General features: G+C 54.5%; 1 protein-coding gene across 1 annotated transcript in view; it reads right to left on the bottom strand.

The window, feature by feature from the left end:
* LOC103172414 (contactin-associated protein-like 5) overlaps positions 1-14,600 on the bottom strand; it is a 94,635-nt gene that overhangs the window by 57,272 nt on the left and 22,763 nt on the right. The window contains 1 exon segment of the mRNA XM_042336195.1: positions 11,156-11,349. Within this exon segment, the coding sequence (XP_042192129.1) occupies positions 11,156-11,349 (194 nt within the window).

The raw sequence follows: 14,600 nt of genomic DNA on the forward strand, positions 1-14,600 counted from the left end.
CTGTCCGGTGGAGTTAGGGCGATGTAGCAGTAGACACTACTAGTATTATAGATCTTCGGTATACGTATACGCCTTCCTTCCTTCCTTCCTTCCTTCCTTCCCCCATTTTCAGGTCGCGCCAAGACATTCCTGTTCACGGTCACCCCCCCCCCCCCCCACTCACCCCACCCCACCCTCCCCTTTTATCCTCCTAACACCGCTTCTCCATCTTTTCCCCCTACGCTCCCCAATCCCTTTCGGTCCCCCTCGCTCTCTTTCTCTCCCTCTCGGAAACGACCGTTCCTCGGCCGTCGACACTCCCTTTCTGTGAGCCGTCGCTGCGTCAAAATGCGCTTAACGTTTCAGAAACGTGGACGGTCGCTCGGGACAGGGTTAGTACGACAACGACGATTTGCCGCTCACACAATCACGCCGGGGGGCAGCCTCTCGGAGCGCTGTGACAGTGGCGGAGCCTGACCCCGAGCCGGGGAGGGAGGGAGGGAGGTAGAGAGGGAGGTAGGGAGGGAGGGAGGGAGGTAGGGAGGGAGGGAGGAGGGAGGGAATGAGTGACCGTAAGCACCGGTCGGAGAGGAAGTTCTTCGTGGGTGATTTAAAAGAGGGGAAGGAGGGAGAGGGGGCGAGGCGGGAGTGGGGGTGGAGGGGGACTGAGGGAGAGAGTTCAAGAGTTTCGGGGGGTAGCGACGGTGGAGTCGCCGGAGCGGAGGGGCGAGCAGGAGGCCGGAGCCGAGCGGTCGAGCGGAGTGGGGGGAGAAAGGAAGTCGGGGAGGGAGGGAGGGAGGTCGGGGAGGTGGGAGGAGGAGGGAGGAGGGGAGGTAGGGAGGAGGGAGGGAGGGAGGTAGGGGGGAGGGGGGAGGTACCAGGGCGTGGAGGGATTTGGAGACGAGCGAGAGGAGCTCTGAAATCGTGGTACACAACAACACCGCGACTGCAGCAAAAAAAAAATATGTCCGGCTTTATCGTCTTGGTCAGTTAGAGACAAATACAGTTACCACGGTCGATGGTGATAATAATAATAATAATAATAATAATAATAATAATGATGATGATAATGATAATCGTTGCATTTGATGTAGCGCCTCATCGCACCATCGAGACGTCTCAAAGCGCTTCGCAGGACACGCGGTGACTTGGAGTGACTGCGCACTCTGTGGGCGAAACGTGGCAACCAACTGCCCGGACAGCATTTTGAGATGTTGAACCCACAACCTCCTGACGCTCTTCTGACTGAGAGCGCGGGGCTGACACACACACTCACACACACTCACACGCATTCACACACGCGTGCGCACACACACGCTCAATCATACATACTCACACACACGCACACGCATTCACACACACGCGCACACTCGCGCACACACAATCACACACACACTCATACATACATACTCACACTCTCACACACACACACACGCACACACACACACACTCAATCATACATACTCACACTCACACACACACACGCACACACACACTCACACACACACTCAAACACATACACACACACGCACACTCACACTCATACACACACCCTCATACGTACAAACTCACACACACGCACACACACTCACGCATACACTCGCACACACACTCACACACGAGCGCGCGCGCACACACACGCACTCACACACACACGCGTGGGAGTTGGCGCGTGTTTAACGCCTTGGACGGCGTCAACAACCGCAAATGACATTCACACACGGCACCTTTCACGTCAGGAGGACGTCCCTGGGCGCTGGACAGTCGGGGATTGGGACCCGAATTGGGGGTCGGGATCAGGAGGGGGTGAAGGGCGGAGGGAAGGAGGGCGACCGGAGGCCCAGTCAAGGCGGAGGATCTCGAGACGGATCTGGAAGGGGGCGAAGGGAGGGATGGGTGGGGGAGAGAGGGCGAGGCAGAGGGACTGCGGGATGGCGTTCCGGAGGGGAGAAGGACCGATGGACAACAGGTTAGGCCCCGAGGCCGTGTGCTGATGGCGGAGTCTGTATCCATCTATTCTGCGCGGGAGCGATATGAAATTAATGGAGTGAAGACGGGCTGTGTAATGAACAATTAAAGCCAAATCGTTGCCGCGCACAGAAGGGCCATTCATTCTGATTCTGTTCATCATCTATAATTAGTTTTTATAGGGAGAAAAATGGAATCACACGTGGTCTTTTTTTCCTCCTTTTTTCTTTCTTTTTTTTCTTTAGCCGCACGCGCGCGATTTCAAGATCTTCTCTCGCGACCCGTCTTCGAACCACCTTTCCCTCCCTCCCTCCCTCCCTCCCTCCCGCAAGCCCTCGTTGTTGGTGCGGAAAAACGCTGCGTTAGGCTAAAAGGCTCCGTGATGTATTTTTTTTTGAACGGGGCAAAAAACAAACAAACAAACAAACAAACAAGCAAATAAATAACTGAATAATCTGCGGCCGATTTATAAGTTAATGTTATGGCTCCGTTTGCGGGGGCGAGAATGAAGCGTGTAAATATTTAATAACGTCTGACTTGTCAGCGCACGTTGAGTAATTGTCTGGCGTCTGAGGCGCAGCTGTGCTTCACACGGAGACGCGGTGAATATCAATTGTGTTCTCGATCGCGGGCCGTGTCGCGCGGGGAGGAGAAAGATCTCCCTCTCCTCACGCTGCTGAACACCTGGTGTGTGTGTGCGTGTGTGTGTGTGTGTGTGTGAGTGAGTGCGTGGTGCCACGAGCCTCAGAGAATCATAATAATATCAATAATAATAAGAATATTAATAACGCAGATCATTAAAGTGCTGTCCTGTTAAGCAAAGTGACGGTGTATTTTGCAATATAATGTAATAATAATGATCCTTGCATTCGACACAGCGCCTCGTCACGTCTTCGAGACGCCTCGAAGCGCCTCCACGGGGTGCGCCGTGAAGCGAATCGACTGTGTGTTCGGCGGCGGAGCGCGGCAGCCGATTGCGCACGGCGGCGTCCCCGCAAACAGCCGTGGATCGAGTGACCGAATTATTATTATTTTTGTTTTGCAGGGATTATTACCCCCCCGGAAAAGCAACCCGCCAGTCCGCTGATCGAACCCCGGGTTGGCCGTCTCGGTTGCAAGGCGAGCGCTCTACCTACAACATAATCCCCCACCCCCGCGCCCCACACATCCCAGCACTGAACTGGAGTGCTCAACTGGCGGCCCGCGGGCCACATCCGGCCCCCCACCATCCCCCCCACCACCCACCCCCGCCGCCTTCAATCCCTCCAATAACCTTAAATTCTTCTGTTACGTTTCTGGAAGGAAAAATACTGCTCGTGAGACCCATGGACGATGGTCCAACAGGGCATCCGTCCCTCAGCAGCCACATGGTTTGACCCCCCCCCCGCCCCCACCCACACCCTCCACCCAACACCGGTCCCTAGACGAGGTGAGTTCAAAGGTCTACGCTCCAGGGGCTCGAGCCCACAGCCGTCTGACTCCGAGGCGAGAGGGCTGGCGACTGAGCGGTTTTTATAAACGAGGCGGGCGGGGGGGGGGGGGGGGGATGGCTTTTTCTTGCTCGGCACTGGCTTTATGCTCAGGCACTTGCTCCTCGAGGTGATTTCTCTGTAAAGCAAATCCTGCCCTGAATCAGCAGCGAGCGGATCGCGCAGCTGGCAGGAGAAATGCTATTACCAGCGCTTTCCCACGACAAGTCACACGTCAGCCAGTATGATTCCCCCCCCCCCCCCACCCCACCCCCCCAGTGTTAGAGGAACGAGCTGTGGGCAACGATTAGACAGTCAGCACGTGCCAAAGACAGCAGCGCAAGCAGACGTGGGCTTTAGAGTTTTTTTTTTTTACTCAGAGGGTAATTAACACGGTCAGGTCACCGGGACCCCTTTCCTAATAATATTAATGGCGGCGACGATAATAATAATCCGCGCGTTTTCGATACAGCGCCTTATCGCGTCGTAGAGATGCCTCAGAGCGCTTCGCGGAATACACGAAGCAAGGCGAACCGACTGTGCGGTTCGCGGGCGGAAGGCGGCGGACAACTGCGCACGGCAGCGTCCCCACAAACAGTCGTGGATTGAGCGACGGCATTTTTTTTTAGGGAAACTTGTCTGAGGTGCCTTCCCCTCCCTCCTCCCTCCCTCCCTCCCTCCCTCCCCTCCTCCCTCCCTCCTCTCCCCTCCCCTCCCTCCCTCCCCTCCCCGCTTTTTGCAACGCTGGGAAAATGCTTGGAAAACGTTTTCCTTGACGCTGAAGCCGGTTAAACGGACCTCGCAGAAGGGATCACCCCGCATCATCGCACGGTCACTTCGCTTCGCGGTATATCCTGTGAAGCGCTTCGAGGCGTCCCGACCACAGGGTAAGTAAGTCGCTGAATCGAACGCGAGGGGCGATTCTTATTCAACTACTGTGTACTTGGCGTCGGCGTGGCTCTTTGGTGTGACTGCTTTAAACGCTTTGCAAGCAATAAAAGTTTTAACGGACATTATTTCATTGCCCCCCACCGCGCCCCCACTCCACACACACACACAAACACACACACACACACATACAACCCCCTCCCACACACACACGCACACACACACGCGCACACACACATACAACCCCATCCCACACACACACACGCGCACACACACACACACATACAACCCCATCCCACACACACACGCGCACACACACACACACACACACATACAACCTCCTCCCACACACACGCGCACACACACACACATACAACCCCCTCCACACACACGCGCACACACACACACACACATACAACCCCCTCCCACACACACGCGCGCGCGCACACACACACACACACAACCCCCTCCCACACACACGCGCACACACACACACACACAACCCTCTCCCACACACACGCGCACACACACACACACACACGTCCCTTTAGAACCACCGGCTCCCGGCAGCTAAGCTAAAACCAAAAACACTGACTAAAAGGCGAGACGGTGTCTTTGACCCTCGGAAAACCAAGTTAATCAAGTCAACGAGCCTCCCCGTCGACCCCTCGCGCCCGGCCCTTGAACCGATGGAGCTGTTTGGATCGGAGTACGTTCAAGTGGTAATTAACCATTTGCCCAACCCCGAGCGCGTGTGTTGCGTGTGACTCGCGCTGAGGGTTAATCTCTCAGTCAGAGAGCTTTGCAGCCAGCGCTTCCCGCTGTGTTCGCGGCCCCCTCGCCAAATACCCAGGCTTCAGCCTCATTGCTCCCAGTCGGGGGGGGGTGGGGGGGGGTGGTGGTCTCGGAAAAGTGTGCTCCCACCTACCGGGTTCTTAATAAGAAATCAGATTCTTCAGCTGCGACGTGAGCCATTGAAAACCTCCGCTGCTCTGCTCGCACACATTCTGTACTCGCGCATTGTACTGTACCCTTGGCAGCATCCCCCCCCACCCCTCCTCGCCAGGCTCCGCTGTCTCTCTCCACCCCCCACCGCACCCCCGCACCCCCACCCCCCAACACCCTGCCATTCCCCTTCAAAAGGCGGACTGACCTCCAGCTCCCTGGGAACGCGGCAGCCAATTGCGCACAGCAGCGTCCCCACAAACAGTCGTGGATTGAGTGACCACGTTATTTTTTTCCCCTGTGGGGGTTATCAGCCTCCTGCCTCCCTCCCTCCCCACCGCCGGAAAGCGATCCACCGATCGACTAGCAACCGGGGGTTCCTACTTACTGCTACGTAAACAGAGGTGCGCGCACGCGTGTGTGTGTGTGTGTGGAGTGAAGTATCTCCCCCCCCCTGGGAATCGAACCCGGGTCCACAGATTGCTCGTGAAAGGCTATTAAGATGGGGTGGGGTGGGGCGCGCCGGGGGGGGGGGGGAGTTGTTGGGAGAGAAATAATTTGAGACTTCGGTGATAACACGAGCGTTGCTGAGGTTCCCCCCACACACACACACACACAGCACAAGTCGCGAGTTGCTGAAGACGGTCGCGGATTTGAATCGAATCGAATTCAGGGCAGAAAGTAAACTGTGCCAATGCCAAATCGTGATATTCTGTCACTGTGCGTCTGATTTTGCTGTATTTCTCTCTCTCTCTCTCTCTCTCTCTCTCTCTCCCCCTCCCCATATCTTTCCCGCTGTGGTTTGAGCCAACGAAAGTTGCCTGACACGATAGCACCACTTACACAGCCCGCACGCCAGCGGTAGTGAAGGAGCTTTCTCTCTCTCTTTCTCTCACTCTCTCTCTCACTCTCTCTCTCTTCCGGTGTTAACGCTCAACAATTCCCTCAGACAAAAGTGTCCATTCGCTTTCCGGCTGTTTGCAGGAACGCTGCCGCGTGCAAAACCGTGGAGTCGCGTCGCACGATGGTTTAGCACCTTCTCGGGTCAGCTCGAAACCTTAGGCAAGTTTCCTTACTCCACACGCACGCGCGCGCGCACGCGCACACGCACATGCACACGCCTCTGTTTATCCCAGCAGTAAGTAGGAACCCGGTTGTGAGTGGATTGGCAGATCACTTTCCCGGGGGCTAATAACCCCTCCATTGTATGTTTAAAATGTGGGACGCCGCTGTGCGCAAATTGGCTGCCGCGTTTCGCCCACGAAAAACACACAGTCCCTCCGCTTGACGGTGTATTCTGCGAGGCCCTTTGAGACGTAACGACGACACGAGAAGGCGCTGTAGGGAACGCAAAGGTTATATATATCTATATATATATACATCATATATTATATAAAATTGTCCCCTGCCTTCAAACTGGACCTGACCAGCGATCGGACCCGCAAATACATCTCGTGGGTTTGGCTTTGGCCGTTCGGCGGAGGGTGGGGGGGAAGTATGTCCCCGAGGCCGAAGCTCGCGGCTGTGAAGGATGCTAAACAAGCTGTGCTGTGAGCGCGGTGTCTGCTAATGACCCGAGCAGAAGCCCCGTCAGGTTTCCATTCGGAGTCAGGCACCTGCTCTAATGAGCTCTCATTCCTCTCGTAGCGAGCTCCGTGCTCTGTGTTACCAGCGGCTCTGCTCTCTGGCGCTGGTGGGGGTGGGAGAAAAAGGGCTTTAATTGGCTCCTCCGCCTCTGGCTGCCGGAAGCCGGAGCGAGGTTCGCAGCGAGTCAGCCAGCGGGTTAGGCTTAAGGCGCTCGCACCAAGAGAGAGACAAGTGGAGACGAGAGCTGTCAGTGCTGCCCTCCGCGACCCGACCCTCTGTATAAACGCACGTGTTGGAAATAACAAGCGAGCCCGACCCTTTGGGGAGAGAGTACCGCAACCGCCCGCAGCTTGTTTCGTGCTTCGGATGTTTGTCAGCCCCTCGGCGCACGCTACAACACTCCTTCCTCGCGCACGTCGAACCCCACCACCGCCCGCTCACCCACCCACCCCCAACTCCCAGCTCTGCACCCTTCTCCCCTCACCCACGCACCCCCACCCACCCCCTGCTCTCTGCCCACTTCTCCCCTCACCCCACTCGCCCCCGTTCTCTGCCCATTTCTCCCCTAACCACGCGCCCCCCACCCCGTTCTCTGCCCATCGTTCCCCCCCCCCCCACCGCTTTCTTTCCCCTCACCACTGGCTCCCACTCCTCACCCGCTGCCCCCGGCTCTCACCCACCTTCCTTCTCTCGCGTCTGAGCGTGATTACGCCCGAAAGATTATTCCTCCCCGCCGCCCCCTCCCCAAAGAGGTTCACGATGCCCTTTCCCCAACCTCCCCCATCACTTTATCCGCTTCCTCATATAATGATGATTATTCTAATAATAATAATTCCTCGCGTTTAATTCCTTGTCGAGACGTCTATCCGGTCGAGTGGATAGACTGTGTGTTTCGTGGGCGAAACGGTGGTGCGATTTTTTTTTGTGGGCGACAGCGAACTCAGGAAAGCTTTGCTGAGTTGCTGCAATTAATGTCTGACGCTCAGAGGTAGACGAAGGGAATCAATACGAGAAAGTAATCGAGCACTGGCGAGGCCATCAGCTTCTGGCTCACGAGAACTGTTCTCGAGCTGTTTGGCAGCGATGTTTATCAGTCCAGGGGATCTCCGTTTCAGATTGTTTCAATGAATAAATTTAATGCGATTTAATCAAGGTTGAAATCTTCCTTCACAGGACGCTGTCTGCTGTTTTATTGACACTGATCAGCACCGTGTGATTGCTATCTGTCACACCAAAGGTACGGCTTACACTCGAGATCCCGGCTCGTCTCAGCCCTGCGGGGCAGGCTGGAGCGTCAGCTCAGCAAGCGGGAGGACCCGGGTTCGATTCCCGGGTGGGTCAGGTCAGGACGAAACCTTAGGCAAGTTTCCCTACTCCACACACACACACACACACACACACACACACACACATAATCCCTCCTCCCTCCCACCAAAAAAAAATGCAGTCACTCAATCCACGACCGTTTGCGGGGACGCTGCTGAGCTCAACTGGCAGACGCGTTTCGCCCACAAGCTACGCAGTCAATTCACATTACAGAATGTTCTTTGAGATGTCTCGACGAAGTGATGAGACGCTAAGTCGAGTGCGAGGATTATTATTCATACGATTAGACGGCGAGCGGGGCTTGAGCCCACAACCTTCTGATCTGGAGACCGAGCTTGACGAACGCGGAGCTTAAGGTTGTCAACCTGGTTTGGTTAATTTTTAATTAGAAGGAGACTTCACTCCATTCAATTCATATGGGATCCTGTGTAGAAATAAATTGATTCAGACTCCTCTGTCCCTCTGTCTCTCTCCCCCCCCCCCCGTTGATGCTCGTGTCAACTTCCATGTGTCGCAGCCTGAGCTCTCGCTTCGGAGTCAGAGGACGGTTCGAAGCCTCACGTGACGGGGCTTTGAGCGCACGCTCTCGGCCGACGCTCCAGTACAGTGCTGGTGGTGGTGGGGGGAGTGGGGGCACTGCACTGTCAAGGCTGCCACAATGTGGACGGGACGTTAAACCCGAGGTCTTGTCTGCCTCTTTCGGGCGGACGTTAAAGATCCTCCGGGTAAAGAAAAACTTCCTGGTGTCTGTCCGTCCTGAAACTGCCCCTTTGCAACTCGAAACCCGTGTCCTCTTGTCCCCTGTTCTCGGAGTCGCGTGGGGTATTGGTTAGAGCACTCGCCTCGCAAGCAAAAGGACCTGGGGTTAGTTACCAGGCAGTGAGTGAGTAGAGTAACTAAATCCACGGCTGTTTGCGGGGGACGCTGCTGTGCGCAATTGGCTGCCGTGTTTCGCCCGCAAAATACACAGTCGCACCACTTTACGGTATATTCCGTGGAGCGCCTTGAGACGTCTCGAAGACGCGCTAAGGCGTTAGATCAAAAGCAAGGACTATTATTGTCAATTAATATTATTATTACGATTCTACTGCATTGATAAAATCCTAAAGTATTAGTTCGGGTTTACTTTTTCGATCTCTTTTAAAATTGCGTTCACCTGTATGAGGTTTCCCCCCCCCCCCCCTCCCCTCCCCCCCCACCTCCTGAATAGTCTCCTCTCGAGACTGAGCGGCAGAGACTGAGAAGAAGGCGCAGCTCACGGATGTCAAGCGAAGGCTGTAGGGCTGGAGGTGTTGTGAAACAGGATGAGATTCAATGGTCTGAAACTGTAGTACCTCTCACCATTTGACCGGGGTTTTGTGTAGACTGCCAATAAGAATTAATGCTTCTGTGATATTCCACACCTCTGGCCATTTAAGCACTCAGTCTTCCAATGAGTCCGAATTAAATACAATGGATACCTACCTCGGAGTGCTAACAGTTCTCATTCAGGCATGCTAATGGATTCATGAAGCTCGGAGAGTACAGCACGGACAGTTAATAACCATCATCATCGCAACCTTCAGATGTGATTAGCAGTCTTGAGATCACTGCAAGGACGCTACATGTTCTCTCCGAGCGGGCAGACCACGTGCGATTGCGCTCAACGTTGCGGGGGTCCAAGAACCACAATAACTGTTACGGTTTGCGGTTCGGGTGGAGGGGGGGGGGGGCGGTGGTTAGCGCTCACATTATCGCGGCTTAATCGACGCAACACCCTGTGATGTGCAATGCGATGCCGTGCAAAATTACGCCCCTTTTCACCAGCCACGGTTATACACGTAGAGTATCGGTGAGAGCGCTCGCCTCGCGAGAGCGAGAGGACCCGGGTTCGATTCCCGGACGGGGCCGAACCTTAGGCAAGTTTCCTCACTCCACGCACACGCCTCTGTTAACCCAGCGGTTAGCAGGAAATTCAACGGTGGATTGGCGGGGATCGCACTGCCGGGGGTAACGATCCCTTAAAAATAAAACACTCGGTCACTTCGATCCACGGCTGTTGGTGGGGACGCTGCTGTGCGCAATTGGCTGCCGCGTTTCGCCCATAAAAGTGTACAGTCAATTCACTTGACAGTAGATTCTGCGAAGGGCTTCGAGGCGTCTCGAAGACGCAACAAAGCGCTGTATCAAATGCCAGGATTATTATTACCCGTAATATGCGCCTTTCACACGTCTAACCAAGACTAGCGGTGGCAAAGATTGTCAGTTCCACCGGCAGCCCCTCGAGCCCGTCCCGCCGTTCTATCAGATCACGGCTGATCTGTACCTCAACTCCAAATACCCGCCTTTGCCCCAAAACCCCTTGATCCCCTGACGTGACCAACATCTCTAGACCTCAGTCTGGACAATGTGACTGGATCCAGCCATAACCCACAGCCTTGGGGAAGGAAGGGGGGGGTGTGGGGGGTGCGCGAGGCGAGGGGTAGAAGAACGTTCCAGAGTTTCGGGGGTAGCGCCTGGAAACGCCAATGGTGGAACGGAGGGCGCCGAGCTCTAATTTTAATTAAAAGTCTCAACGTTTCATGCTAAACACAACCTCCAGTGCCCGGTTGCCACGACCTACACAGATGCTATTTCACAGCTTCTCACCATTTGCTCATTTTCTCTCTCTCTCTCTCTCTCTCTCTCTATCTCTCTCTCTCTCGCATGTTCCGTTGCTGTCTGACCTGTCAAGATGCTGTCTCACAACATCTCTCTTTCTCTCTCTCTCTCTCTCTCTTGCTCGCGCTCGCTCTCACACTCTCCCGTTGCCGTGACCTGCCCAGATGCCATCTCACAACGTCTCACCATTTGCTGTCTCTCTATTCTTTTTCTCTCTCTCTCGCTCTCTCTCTCTCTCGTTCGCACTCGCTCTCACACTCTCCCGTTGCCGTGACCTGCCCAGATGTATGTGACTCACACACGCACACGCGCGCGAAGGTGTACAACAGCAGCTAATGATGAGAAGCACTGACCCAGATGCTGTCTTGATGCCGGTATTGTTTCCAGTTGCTCTCCGAGTCGCTGAACATCAGGGCGTAGCTGGTCACCCAGTCCGAGCTCCCGTACCTGCCCTGTGTGGCCACGGCCGTGATCTCCGTCCTCTCGCCCAGGTCTATCTGCAGCCACTGGGGCCGGTTGGACTCCAGCGGGGACCAACCTCCGGCACCTGGAGAGGGGGAGAGGAGAGAGAGAGTGAGTGAGACAGAGCGGGAGAGGAGAGAGAGAGAGAGAGAGAGACACACAGAGGGGGAGAGGAGAGAGAGTGAGTCAGAGGGGGAGAGGAGAGAGAGTGAGACAGAAGGGGTGATAAGGCGTTATGTCAAATGCAAAGATTATTATTACGATGTCCCCTTCTCTCAATCTCAAGCAATGTGGGATCACCTTCTGGTGGGGGGGGGGGGGGGAAGGGGAGGGGGCGAGTAACAGCTCCTTCAAAAAAATAATAATAATTCGGTCACTCAATCCACGGCTGTTTGTGGGGACGCTGCTCTGCGCAATTGGCTGCCGCGTTTCGCCCACAAAATACACAGTCACTCCGCTTTGCAGTATCTGCTGTAAGGCGCTTTGAGACGTCTCGAAGGATTATTATTATCATGTATTTTGAATTAAAGCAAATTCCCCTCATCCATGTTACTCTTCTGTCGACCGTCACCAATTTTTGCCATTTCCTTTCGAAGGGAACCCAACTCTTCACACGATATTCCAAACTGCCCCTGACCAGCGATCTGTACAAGGTTAGAATAACAGCTTTGGGCTTCGAGTCAAATGCCCTTGAGATGTAGCCTTGTGTGTGTTTGGCCGTGTTGACAGAAGCCTCACATCGACAGTTTTCTCTCTCTCTCTCTCCCTCTTTCTCTCCCTCTCTCTCTCTCTCTCTCTCAGGTTCCAATTCCCACCCGCTATAAGTCTTCCAGGGTAATTGGCCAAGCAAATCCTTGAGGATCTCACGCCACAATCCATCTGCCACTCCTTGGTCCTCTCGCTTAATTAGTCCAAATCTCCTTAAAAACAGAACCATGATTCTTGCTTACCTACTCTGCTCAGCTCTGAGGAGATGGAAGGATGGATATACTCGGAGGCCTTCAGCGGAAGCGACGGTAGACAGAATGGGCGTGTTCCCAAGGGTTAGCCGTGCTATGGGTTACTATAATAATAATAATAATAATAATCCTTGCATTTGATGTAGCGCCTTATCACGTCGTTGAGATGTCTCAAAGGCAGCTAACTGTGCACAGCAGCGAACCATAACCATTCACGGATAGAATTCTGAGGGACTATTACCCTCACAAAGCGATCCGTCAATCGACTAACAATCGGGTCCTTACTGACTGCTGAGTAAACCGAGATGTAAACGTTTCCAGCCTCCCGCCCGGGGAATCGAACCCGGGTCCTCTCGCTTGCGAGGTTCGAGCTCTCTAACCACTACGCTGCAGGACTGTACGAGTGTGCAACAGGAGCTGACAATAGCCCGGCAGCTAAGCACTTGCTGTGAGAGACGTTCATCTGACAAGAAAGGAGTTGTACGAGGCCGGGCTGCTCGAACGCGCTATGGGGCCTTCATGCTTATCAGAAAATAACAAGGATGATGTGGAACAGAGTTACGGCACAGCCGGGGAACAAGAGAACTCAAAGTCAGAACCAGACTCTTTCCTGTCGACTGAAAGAAACTGAGGTTATTAGGTTCCGAGAGACGGAGGCATCAAAGGCATCCGTGGCTGCCGTGGAACAAATGCTCACAAGGATAAATGAACGCTCCGAGCTGAACGTTCCAGCTGCCTAAAGTCCCCATTAAAATGACTGCAAATGTGGGGAGGGGGGGGGAGATCGAGAGTGAGGGGTGGGGGTGGGAAATGGAGAGAGAGAGAGAGGTTGAGGCGTTCGGGAGCTGGTTGAACAGGCAGACAGACAGACAGACAGACAGACAGACAGACAGACAGACAGACAGACAGCCGGCTGTCACTCGTGTGAAGCCCGGAGACCGCTTTGCAAGGGTTTCGCTCTGAATCAAACTCAAAGGCAGCGTCGCACACCGCTTGCCTCTCACCAAACAACAACAACAACAACAAGATTCCATTTATTGAGCGCCTTTCACGTCGGGAGGACGTCCCAAGGCGCTGTACAGTTGGGTCGGGACCCAAGCATTGGGGGGAAATGGTCAGGGTGAGGGGAGGGAAGGGAGGGAGCGAGGAGGGGGTAGAGAGTCGAGAGCGGAGCTGAAGGCTGAAGGTCAAAGAGAAAGGTCTTGAGACCGGCCTTGAAGGAGGAAAGGGAGGAGGCGGCGAAGGCACTGGGGATGGAGTTCCAGAGCCTCGGGGCTGAGAGGCTGAAGGCCACCGATGGTAGGGCGGTTGGGGCGGGGGTGTGGAGCAGACCGGAGCCAGAGGAACGGAGGGTATGGGCGGGTAGGTAGGGGGATAGTAGGTCGGAGAGGTAGGGACCGCTCTATTCTCAGTCTGTCGTTAACGCAAATAACACCGAGCCAAACATCTCCACGCCTCTACTGTAGTCACTGTTCCCTTTCTGTCCCCCCACCCCACCACCCCACCCACAGGCAACAAACTGAGCACAGCCCAGACAGCAAGGAAGCCTCTATATTCCCTGGGTGGGGTCCATTCCTGTGGGAGGAGGGATGGAAAGGGATGGGAGGAGAGGGAACTAGTTGTGCACAGCAGTGTCCCACAAACAGTGGTGGATTAAGTGACCAAACAATTATTATTATTATATTTTTTACAACAGATTACAAGAACAACAATTAATTTTCGGATTGGCCATTCCCCCACCTGTATCACCACCCCTCCCCCCACCCCCCACTCCCCCCACCCCCATTGATTCCGACCCCCACCCCCCCCAGCTCAGGTACAAAAACCCTCCACTGTCCAGCGCCTCGGGATGTCCTCCCAACATGAAAGGCGCTGTACGAAAGCCGCTATATAAACGCGCAACTGTTTTGCGCCAATATATCATTGATTCTTCTTATTTTTGGGGGTTATTCTGAACGTCCTAAGTCTTTGAGGAACGAGAAATTGGGCCGGGAGTGGGGTGGTTCATGAGAGATACGGGACCTCAGCTAAAGCCAGAGCCTGGCTGGGGGTGGGGGGTGGTGTGTGTGGATGGGGGGAGAGGTGGGGGTGGGGGGAGAGAAGGCGGAGAAGATAAAAAGGAGAGACTCGGAGCAGAAATTAGATGGAGGAGGAGGTTTTAGAGGCTCTGCTTCACATCGGCCTTTGAAGACAGGTGACAAGAGGATCTCCGGATCGGGTTTGAATAAACATGAAAATGGCAGCGAACACAGGTACAAAGCAGTGATTCCGTGTTGTCAATGGCTGCTTTCATAAGGGATTTGTGAGAGCCTTATCATCTCACCTCAGCAGTAATAATAATACTAACAAATAATAAGAATAATAAGCCTGCGGGCCT

Source organism: Callorhinchus milii, unplaced genomic scaffold (assembly GCF_018977255.1).
Source record: "Callorhinchus milii isolate IMCB2004 unplaced genomic scaffold, IMCB_Cmil_1.0 Scaffold6, whole genome shotgun sequence".
Classification (NCBI taxonomy): domain Eukaryota; kingdom Metazoa; phylum Chordata; class Chondrichthyes; order Chimaeriformes; family Callorhinchidae; genus Callorhinchus; species Callorhinchus milii.